Source organism: Schistocerca nitens, unplaced genomic scaffold, assembly GCF_023898315.1.
Source record: "Schistocerca nitens isolate TAMUIC-IGC-003100 unplaced genomic scaffold, iqSchNite1.1 HiC_scaffold_468, whole genome shotgun sequence".
Taxonomy (NCBI): Eukaryota; Metazoa; Arthropoda; class Insecta; order Orthoptera; family Acrididae; genus Schistocerca; species Schistocerca nitens.
In genome coordinates, this window is record NW_026046001.1 from 9,373,961 (window position 1) to 9,386,723 (window position 12,763).

The window sequence follows — 12,763 nt, forward strand, 5'->3', positions numbered from 1 at the left end:
GATATATCGTAAAGTATCGATATATCGAAAAGTATCGAAAAGATATCGATAAGTACCGAAAAGATATCGATCGATATATCGATAAGTATCGATATATCGATAAGTATCGATATATCGATAAGTATCGATATATCGATAAGTGTCGATATATCGATAAGTATCGATATATCGATAAGTATCGATGTATCGGTAAGTATCGATATATCGAAATGTACCGATATATCGAAAAGTACCGATATATCGAAAAGTACCGGTATATCGAAAAGTACCGATATATCGATAAGTACCGATATATCGAAAAGTACCGATATATCGAAAAGTACCGATATGTCGAAAAGTACCGATATATCGAAAAGTACCGATATGTCGATAAGTACCGATATATCGATAAGTACCGATATATCGAAAAGTACCGATATATCGAAAAGTACCGATATATCGATAAGTACCGATAAATCGATAAGTGCCGATATATCGATAAGTACCGATATATCGATAAGTGCCGATATATCGATAAGTACCGATATATCGAAAAGTGCCGATATATCGAAAAGTACCGATATATCGAAAAGTACCGATATATCGAAAAGAACCGATATATCGAAAAGTACCGATATATCGAAAAGTACCGATATATCGAAAAGTACCGATATATAGAAAAGTACCGATATATCGAAAAGTATCGATATATCGAAAAGTATCGATATATCGATAAATAATGATATATCGAAAAGTATCGAAAAGATATCGATAAGTACCGAAAAGATATCGATAAGTACCGAAAAGGCATCGAAAAGTACCGAGAAGATATCGAAAAGTACCGAAAAGATATCGAAAAGTATCGAAAAGATATCGAAAAGTATCGAAAAGATATCGAAAAGTATCGATATATATCGAAAAGTATCGATATATATCGAAAAGTATCTATATATAAGGAAAAGTATCGATATATAAGGAAAAGTATCGATATATAATGAAAAGTATCGATATATAATGAAAAGTATCGATATACAATGAAAAGTATCGATATATAATGAAAAGTATCGAAAAGATATCGAAAAGTATCGAAAAGATATCGAAAAGTATCGAAAAGATATCGAAAAGTGTCGATATATCGATAAGTATCGATATATTGATAAGTATCGATATATCGAAAAGTATCGATATATCGATCGAAAAGTATCGATATATCGACTTGTATCGATATGTCGAAAAGTATCGATATATCGAAAAGTATCGATATATCGAAAAGTATCGGTATATCGATAAGTATCGATATATAGCAAAGTATCGATATATCGCTAAGTATCGATATATCAATAAGTATCGATATATCGATAAGTACCGAAAAGATATCGAAAAGTACCGAAAAGATATCGAAAAGTACCGGGAAGATATCGAAAAGTACCGAAAAGATATCGAAAAGTACCGAAAAGTTATCGAAAAGTACCGAAAAGATATCGAAAAGTACCGAAAAGATATCGAAAAGTACCGAAAAGATATCGAAAAGTACCGAAACGATATCGAAAAGTACCGAAAAGATTTCGAAAAGTACCGAAAAGATTTCGAAAAGTACCGAAAACATTTCGAAAAGTATCGAAAAGATATCGAAAAGTATCGAAAAGATATAGATAAGTATCGAAAAGATATAGATAAGTATCGAAAAGATATCGATAAGTATCGAAAAGATATCGAAAAGTATCGAAAAGATATCGAAAAGTATCTATATATATCGAAAAGTATCTATATATATCGAAAAGTATCTATATATATCGAAAAGTATCTATATATATCGAAAAGTATCTATATATATCGAAAAGTATCTATATATAATGAAAAGTATCGATATATAATTAAAAGTATCGATATATAATGAAAAGTATCGATATATAAAGATAAGTATCGATATATAATGATAAGTATCGATATATAAGTACCGAAAAGATATCGAAAAGTACCGAAAAGATATCGAAAAGTACCGAAAAGATATCGAAAAGTACCGAAAAGATATCGAAAAGTATCGAAAAGATATCGAAAAGTATCGATATATCGATAAGTATCGAAAAGATATCGAAAAGTATCGATATATCAATAAGTATCGATATATCGAAAAGTATCGATATATCGAAAAGTATCGATATATCGAAAAGTATCGATATAACGAAAAGTATCGATATAACGAAAAGTATCGATATATCGAAAAGTATCGATATATCGATTAGTATCGATACATCGAAAAGTATCGATATATCTATCGATATATCAAAAAGCATCGATATATCAAAAAGTATCGATGTATCGATAAGTATCGATATATCGATAAGTATTGATATATCGAAGAGTATCGATATATCGAAAAGTATCGATATATCGAAAAGTATTGATATATTGATAAGTATCGATATATCGAAAAGTATCGATATATCGAAAAGTATCGATATATCGTTAAGTATCGATATATCGATAAGTATCGATATATCGATAAGTATCGATATATCGATAAGTACCGAAAAGATATCGAAAAGTACCGGAAAGATATCGAAAAGTACCGAAAAGATATCGAAAAGTACCGAAAAGATATCGAAAAGTACCGAAAAGATTTCGAAAAGTACCGAAAAGATATCGAAAAGTACCGAAAAGATATCGAAAAGTACCGAAAAGATATCGAAATGTACCGAAAAGTACCGAAAAGTACCGAAAAGATATCGAAAAGTACCGAAAAGATATGGAAAAGTACCGAAAAGATATCGACAAGTACCGAAAAGATATCGACAAGTACCGAAAAGATATCGACAAGTACCGAAAAGATATCGACAAGTACCGAAAAGATATCGACAAGTACCGAAAAGATATCAACAAGTACCGAAAAGATATCGAAAAGTACCGAAAAGATATCGAAAAGTATCGAAAAGATATCGAAAAGTATCGAAAAGATATCGAAAAGTATCGTAGAGATATCGAAAAGTATCGAAAAGATATCGAAAAGTATCGATATATCGATAAGTATCGATATATCGAAAAGTATCGATATATAGAAAAGTATCGATATATCGAAAAGTATCGATATATAGAAAAGTATCGATATATCGAAAAGTATCGATATATCGAAAAGTATCGATATATCGAAAAGTATCGATATATCGATAAGTATCGATCTATCGAAAAGTATCGATATATCGAAAAGTATCGATATATCGATAAGTATCGATATATCGATAAGTATCGATATATCGATATATCGATAAGTATCGATATATCGAGAAGTATCGATTTATCGAAAAGTGTCGATTTATCGAAAAGTGTCGATATATCGAAAAGTATCGATATATCGATAAGTATCGATATATCGATAAGTATCGATATATCGAAAAGTATCGATATATCGAAAAGTATCGATATATCCGATATATCGATATATCCGATATATCGATAAGTATCGATATTTCGAAAAGTATCCATATATCGAAAAGTATCGATATATCGAAAAGTATCGATATATCGAAAAGTATCGATATATCGAAAAGTATCGATTTATCGAAAAGTATCGATATATCGAAAAGTATCGATATATCGATAAGTATTGATAAGATATCGAAAAGTACCGATAAGATATCGAAAAGTATCGATATATATCGAATAGTATCGATATATATCGAAAAGTATCGTTATATATCGAAAAGTATCTATATATAAGGAAAAGTATCGATATATAAGGAAAAGTATCGATATATAATGAAAAGTATCGATATATAATGAAAAGTATCGATATATAATGAAAAGTATCGATATATAATCAAAAGTATCGAAAAGATATCGAAAAGTATCGAAAAGATAACGAAAAGTATCGAAAAGATATCGAAAAGTATCGAAAAGATATCGAAAAGTGTCGATATATCGATAAGTATCGATATATCGATAAGTATCGATATATCGAAAAGTATCGATATATCGAAAAGTATCAATATATCGATAAGTATCGATATATCGAAATGTATCGATATATCGATCGAAAAGTATCGATATATCGATATGTATCGATATGTCGACAAGTATCGATATATCGAAAAGTATCGATATATCGAAAAGTATCGGTATATCGATAAGTATCGATATATCGCAAAGTATCGATATATCGCAAAGTATCGATATATCAATAAGTATCGATATATCGATAAGTACCGAAAAGATATCGAAAAGTACCGAAAAGATATCGAAAAGAACCGGAAAGATATCGAAAAGTACCGAAAAGATATCGAAAAGTACCGGAAAGATATCGAAAAGTACCGAAAAGATATCGAAAAGTACCGAAAAGATATCGAAAAGTACCGAAAAGATATCGAAAAGTACCGAAACGATATCGAAAAGTACCGAAAAGATTTCGAAAAGTACCGAAAAGATTTCGAAAAGTATCGAAAAGATATCGAAAAGTATCGAAAAGATATAGATAAGTATCGAAAAGATATCGATAAGTATCGAAAAGATATCGATAAGTATCGAAAAGATATCGAAAAGTATCGAAAAGATATCGAAAAGTATCGAAAAGACATCGAAAAGTATCGAAAAGATATCGAAAAGATATCGAAAAGTATCGAAAAGATATCGAAAAGTATCGAAAAGATATCGAAAAGTATCGAAAAGATATCGAAAAGTATCGAAAAGATATCGAAAAGTATCTATATATATCGAAAAGTATCTATATATATCGAAAAGTATCTATATATATCGAAAAGTATCTATATATAATGAAAAGTATCGATATATAATTAAAAGTATCGATATATAATGAAAAGTATCGATATATAATGATAAGTATCGATATATAATGATAAGTATCGATATATAAGTACCGAAAAGATATCGAAAAGTACCGAAAAGATATCGAAAAGTACCGAAAAGATATCGAAAAGTACCGAAAAGATATCGAAAAGTATCGAAAAGATATCGAAAAGTATCGATATATCGATAAGTATCGAAAAGATGTCGAAAAGTATCGATATATCAATAAGTATCGATATATCGAAAAGTATCGATATATCGAAAAGTATCGATATAACGAAAAGTATCGATATAACGAAAAGTATCGATATATCGAAAAGTATCGATATATCGATAAGTATCGATATATCGAAAAGTATCGATATGTCTATCGATATATCGAAAAGTATCGATATATCAAAAAGTATCGATGTATCGATAAGTATCGATGTATCGATAAGTATCGATATATCGATAAGTATCGATAAATCGATAAGTATCGATATATCGAAAAGTAACGATATATCGATAAGTATCGATATATCGAAAAGTAACGATACATTGATAAGTATCGATATATTGATAAGTATCGATATATCGAAAAGTATCGATATATCGATAATTATCGATATATCGATAAGTATCGATATATCGGTAAGTATCGATATATCGATAAGTATCGATATATCGATAAGTATCGATATATCGATAAGTATCGATATATCGATAAGTACCGAAAAGATATCGAAAAGTACCGAAAAGATATCGAAAAGTACCGAAAAGATATCGAAAAGTACCGAAAAGATATCGAAAAGTACCGAAAAGATATCGAAAAGTACCGAAAAGATATCGAAAAGTACCGAAAAGATATCGAAAAGTACCGAAAAGATATCGAAAAGTACCGAAAAGTACCGAAAAGTACCGAAAAGATATCGAAAAGTACCGAAAAGATATCGACAAGTACCGGAAAGATATCGACAAGTACCGAAAAGATATCGACAAGTACCGAAAAGATATCGACAAGTACCGAAAAGATATCGAAAAGTCCCGAAAAGATATCGAAAAGTATCGAAAAGATATCGAAAAGTATCGAAAAGATATCGAAAAGTATCGTAAAGATATCGAAAAGTATCGATGTATCGATAAGTATCGATATATCGATAAGTATCGATATATCGATAAGTATCAATATATCGAAAAGTATCGATGTATCGAAAAGTATCGATATATCGAAAAGTATCGATATATCGAAAAGTATCGATATATCGAAAAGTATCGATATATCGATAAGTATCGATATATCGCAAAGTATCGATATATCGATAAGTATCCATATATCAATAAGTATCGATATATCGATATATCGATATGTATCGATATATCGATACTTATCGATATATCGATATGTATCGATATATCGATAAGTATCGATATATCGAAAAGTATTGATCTATCGAAAATATCGATATATCGAAAAGTATCGATATATCGATAAGTATCGATATATCGACAAGTACCGATATATCGATAAGTATCGATATATCGAGAAGTATCGATTTATCGAAAAGTGTCGATTTATCGAAAAGTGTCGATATATCGAAAAGTATCGATATTTCGGTAAGTATCGATATATCGAAAAGTATCGATATATCGAAAAGTATCGATATATCGAAAAGTATCGATATATAGAAAAGTATCGATATATCGAAAAGAATCGATATATCGATAAGTATCGATATATCGATAAGTATCGATATATCGAAAAGTATCGATATATCGAAAAGTATCGATATATCGAAAAGTATCGATATATCGAAAAGTATCGATATATCGAAAAGTATCGATATATAGAAAAGTATCGATATATCGAAAAGAATCGATATATCGATAAGTATCGATAAGATATCGAAAAGTACCGAAAAGATATCGAAAAGTACCGAAAAGATATCGAAACGTATCGAAAAGATATCGAAAAGTATCGATGTATATCGAATAGTATCGATATATATCGAAAAGTATCGATATATAAGGAAAAGTATCGATATATAATGAAAAGTATCGATATATAATGAAAAGTATCGACATATAATGATAAGTATGGATATATAATGACAAGTATCGATATATAATGATAAGTATCGATATATAATAATAAGTATCGATATATAATGAAAGGTATCGATATATAATAAAAAGTATCGATATATAATGAAAAGTGTCGAAAAGATATCGAAAAGTATCGAAAAGATATCGAAAAGTATCGAAAAGATATCGAAAAGTATCTAAAAGATATCGAAAAGTATCGAAAAGATCGAAGAAAAGATATCGAAAAGGATCGATATATCGATAAGTATCGATATATCGATAAGTATCGATATATCGATATGTATCGATATATCGATAAGTATCGATATATCGATAAGTATCGATATATCGATAAGTATCGATATATCGATAAGTATCTATATATCGATAAGTATCTATATATCGATAAGTATCTATATATCGATAAGTATCGATATATCGAAAAGTATAGATATATGGAAAAGTATCGATATATCGAAAAGTATCGATATTTCGTAAAGTATCGATATATCGTAAAGTACCGGTATATCGAAAAGTACCGAAAAGATATCTAAAAGTACCGAAAAGATATCGAAAAGTACCGAAAAGATATCCAAAAGTATCGAAAAGACATCGAAAAGTACCGAAAAGATATCGAAAAGTACCGAAAAGATATCGAAAAGTACCGAAAAGATATCGAAAAGTACCGAAAAGATATCGAAAAGTATCGAAAAGATATCGAAAAGTATCGAAAAGATATCGAAAAGTATCTATATATAATGAAAAGTATCTATATATAATAAAAAGTATCGATATATAATGAAAAGTATCGATATATAATGAAAAGTATCGAAAAGATATCGATAAGTATCGAAACGATATTGATAAGTATCGAAAAGATATCGATAAGTATCGAAAAGATATAGATAAGTATCGAGAAGATATCGATAAGTATCGAAAAGATATCGAAAAGTATCGAAAAGACATCGAAAAGTATCGAAAAGATATCGAAAAGATATCGAAAAGTATCGAAAAGATATCGAAAAGATTCGAAAAGATATCGAAAAGTAACGAAAAGATATCGAAAAGTATCTATATATATCGAAAAGTATCTATATATATCGAAAAGTATCTATATATATCGAAAAGTATCTATATATAATGAAAAGTATCGATATATAATTAAAAGTATCGATATATAATGAAAAGTATTGATATATAATGATAAGTATCGATATATAATGATAAGTATCGATATATAAGTACCGAAAAGATATCGAAAAGTACCGAAAAGATATCGATAAGTACCGAAAAGATATCGAAAAGTATCGAAAAGATATCGAAAAGTATCGATATATATCGGAAAGTATCTATATATAAGAAAAAGTATCTATATATAAGAAAAAGTATCTATATATAATGAAAAGTATCGATATATAATGAAAAGTATCGATATATAATGAAAAGTATCGATATAATGAAAAGTATCGAAAAGATATCGAAAAGTATCGAAAAGATATCGAAAAGTATCGAAAAGATATCAAAAAGTATCGAAAAGACATCGAAAAGTATCGAAAAGATATCGAAAAGTATCGAAAAGATATCGAAAAGTATCGATTTATCGAAAAGTATCGATATATCGATAAGTATCGATATATCGAAAAGTATCGATATATCGAAAAGTATAGATATATCGAAAAGTATCGATAAGTATCGATATAACGATAAGTATCGATATATCGATAAGTATCGATATATCGATAAGTATCGATACATCGATAAGTATCGATATATCGATAAGTATCGATATATCGATAAGTATCAATATATCGATAAGTATAGATATATCGAAAAGTATCGATATATCGAAAAGTATCGATTTATCGAAAAGTACCGATATATCGAAAAGTACCGAAAAGATATCGAAAAGTACCGAAAAGATATCGAAAAGTACCGAAAAGATATCCAAAAGTACCGAAAAGATATCGAAAAGTACCGAAAAGATATCGAAAAGTACCGAAAAGATATCGAAAAGTATCGAAAAGATATCGAAAAGTATCGAAAAGATATCGAAAAGTATCGAAAAGATATCGAAAAGTATCTATATATAATGAAAAGTATCTATATATAATAAAAAGTATCGATATATAATGAAAAGTATCGATATATAATGAAAATTATTGAAAAGATATCGATAAGTATCGAAAAGATATTGATAAGTATCGAAAAGATATCGATAAGTATCGAAAAGATGTCGAAAAGTATCGAAAAGATATCGATAAGTATCGAAAAGATGTCGAAAAGTATCGAAAAGACATCGAAAAGTATCGAAAAGATATCGAAAAGATATCGAAAAGTATCGAAAAGATATCGAAAAGTAACGAAAAGATATCGAAAAGTATCTATATATATCGAAAAGTATCTATATATAATGAGAAGTATCGATATATAATTAAAAGTATCGATATATAATGAAAAGTATCGATATATAATGATAAGTATCGATATATAATGATAAGTATCGATATATAAGTACCGAAAAGATATCGAAAAGTACCGAAAAGATATCGAAAAGTACCGAAAAGATATCGAAAAGTATCGAAAAGGTATCGAAAAGTATCGAAAAGGTATCGAAAAGTATCGATATATCGATAAGTATCGAAAAGATATCGAAAAGTATCGATATATCGAAAAGTATCGATATATCGAAAAGTATCGATATATCGAAAAGTATCGACATATAGTAAAGTATCGATATATCGAAAAGTATCGATATATCGATAAGTATCGATATATCGAAAATTTCGAAAAGATATCGATAAGTACCGAAAAGATAGCGATCGATATATCGATAAGTATCGATATATCGATAAGTGTCGATATATCGATAAGTATCGATATATCGATAAGTATGGATATATCGGTAAGTATCGATATATCGAAAAGTACCGATATATCGAAAAGTACCGATATATCGATAAGTACCAATATATCGAAAAGTACCGATATATCGATAAGTACCGATATATCGAAAAGTACCGATATATCGAAAAGTACCGATATATCGAAAAGTACCGATATATCGAAAAGTACCGATATATCGAAATGTACCGATATATCGAAAAGTACCGATATATCGATAAGTACCGATATATCGAAAAGTACCGATATATCGATAAGTACCGATATATCGATAAGTACCGATATTTCGAAAAGTACCGATATATCGATAAGTACCGATATATCGATAAGTTCCGATATATCGAAAAGTGCCGATATATCGAAAAGTACCGATATATCGAAAAATACCGTTATATCGAAAAGTACCGATGTATCGAAAAGTACCGATATATCGAAAAGTATCGATATATCGTAAAGTATCGATATATCGAAAAGTATCGAAAAGATATCGATAAGTACCGAAAAGATATCGATCGATATATCGATAAGTATCGATATATCGATAAGTATCGATATATCGATAAGTATCGATATATCGATAAGTGTCGATATATCGATAAGTATCGATATATCGATAAGTATCGATATATCGGTAAGTATCGATATATCGAAATGTACCGATATATCGAAAAGTACCGATATATCGAAAAGTACCGGTATATCGAAAAGTACCGATATATCGATAAGTACCGATATATCGAAAAGTACCGATATATCGAAAAGTACCGATATGTCGAAAAGTACCGATATATCGAAAAGTACCGATATGTCGATAAGTACCGATATATCGAAAAGTACCGATATATCGAAAAGTACCGATATATCGATAAGTACCGATATATCGATAAGTACCGATAAATCGATAAGTGCCGATATATCGATAAGTACCGATATATCGATAAGTACCGATATATCGATAAGTACCGATATATCGAAAAGTGCCGATATATCGAAAAGTACCGATATATCGAAAAGTACCGATATATCGAAAAGAACCGACTTATCGAAAAGTACCTATATATCGAAAAGTACCGATATATCGAAAAGTACCGATATATAGAAAAGTACCGATATATCGAAAAGTATCGATATATCGAAAAGTATCGATATATCGATAAATAATGATATATCGAAAAGTACCGAAAAGATATCGAAAAGTATCGAAAAGATATCGAAAAGTATCGATATATATCGGAAAGTATCTATATATAAGAAAAAGTATCTATATATAAGAAAAAGTATCTATATATAATGAAAAGTATCGATATATAATGAAAAGTATCGATATATAATGAAAAGTATCGATATAATGAAAAGTATCGAAAAGATATCGAAAAGTATCGAAAAGATATCGAAAAGTATCGAAAAGATATCAAAAAGTATCGAAAAGACATCGAAAAGTATCGAAAAGATATCGAAAAGTATCGAAAAGATATCGAAAAGTATCGATTTGTCGAAAAGTATCGATATATCGATAAGTATCGATATATCGAAAAGTATCGATATATCGAAAAGTATAGATATATCGAAAAGTATCGATAAGTATCGATATAACGATAAGTATCGATATATCGATAAGTATCGATATATCGATAAGTATCGATATATCGATAAGTATCGATATATCGATAAGTATCGATATATCGATAAGTATCAATATATCGATAAGTATAGATATATCGAAAAGTATCGATATATCGAAAAGTATCGATATATCGAAAAGTACCGATATATCGAAAAGTACCGAAAAGATATCGAAAAGTACCGAAAAGATATCGAAAAGTACCGAAAAGATATCCAAAAGTACCGAAAAGATATCGAAAAGTACCGAAAATATATCGAAAAGTACCGAAAAGATATCGAAAAGTACCGAAAAGATATCGAAAAGTATCGAAAAGATATCGAAAAGTATCGAAAAGATATCGAAAAGTATCGAAAAGATATCGAAAAGTATCTATATATAATGAAAAGTATCTATATATAATAAAAAGTATCGATATATAATGAAAAGTATCGATATATAATGAAAATTATTGAAAAGATATCGATAAGTATCGAAAAGATATTGATAAGTATCGAAAAGATATCGATAAGTATCGAAAAGATGTCGAAAAGTATCGAAAAGATATCGATAAGTATCGAAAAGATGTCGAAAAGTATCGAAAAGACATCGAAAAGTATCGAAAAGATATCGAAAAGATATCGAAAAGTATCGAAAAGATATCGAAAAGTAACGAAAAGATATCGAAAAGTATCTATATATATCGAAAAGTATCTATATATAATGAGAAGTATCGATATATAATTAAAAGTATCGATATATAATGAAAAGTATCGATATATAATGATAAGTATCGATATATAATGATAAGTATCGATATATAAGTACCGAAAAGATATCGAAAAGTACCGAAAAGATATCGAAAAGTACCGAAAAGATATCGAAAAGTATCGAAAAGGTATCGAAAAGTATCGAAAAGGTATCGAAAAGTATCGATATATCGATAAGTATCGAAAAGATATCGAAAAGTATCGATATATCGAAAAGTATCGATATATCGAAAAGTATCGATATATCGAAAAGTATCGACATATCGAAAAGTATCGATATATCGAAAATTCTCGATATATCGAAAAGTATCGATATATCGATAAGTATCGATATATCGAAAATTTCGAAAAGATATCGATAAGTACCGAAAAGATAGCGATCGATATATCGATAAGTATCGATATATCGATAAGTGTCGATATATCGATAAGTATCGATATATCGATAAGTATGGATATATCGGTAAGTATCGATATATCGAAAAGTACCGATATATCGAAAAGTACCGATATATCGATAAGTACCGATATATCGAAAAGTACCGATATATCGATAAGTACCGATATATCGAAAAGTACCGATATATCGAAAAGTACCGATATATCGAAAAGTACCGATATATCGAAAAGTACCGATATATCGAAAAGTACC

At 28.8% G+C, this 12,763-nt stretch overlaps 1 protein-coding gene across 1 annotated transcript; it reads left to right on the forward strand.

Annotated features, from left to right (window-relative positions):
- Window positions 1-327: 327 nt before the first annotated feature.
- Window positions 328-12,105, forward strand: LOC126232378 (repetitive organellar protein-like). Its single transcript, XM_049942651.1, has 21 exons — window positions 328-625; window positions 745-960; window positions 1,374-1,859; window positions 1,921-2,038; window positions 2,536-3,039; window positions 3,801-3,862; window positions 4,208-4,729; window positions 4,831-4,948; window positions 5,518-5,891; window positions 7,408-7,605; window positions 7,647-7,886; window positions 8,069-8,185; window positions 8,267-8,429; window positions 8,531-8,619; window positions 8,739-8,936; window positions 9,008-9,277; window positions 9,339-9,495; window positions 10,414-10,754; window positions 11,060-11,232; window positions 11,543-11,750; window positions 11,822-12,105. Exons 1-21 carry the CDS (start codon window positions 328-330, stop codon window positions 12,103-12,105), a joined length of 5,136 nt encoding a protein of 1,711 aa, XP_049798608.1.
- The last annotated feature ends 658 nt before the right edge of the window (window positions 12,106-12,763 follow it).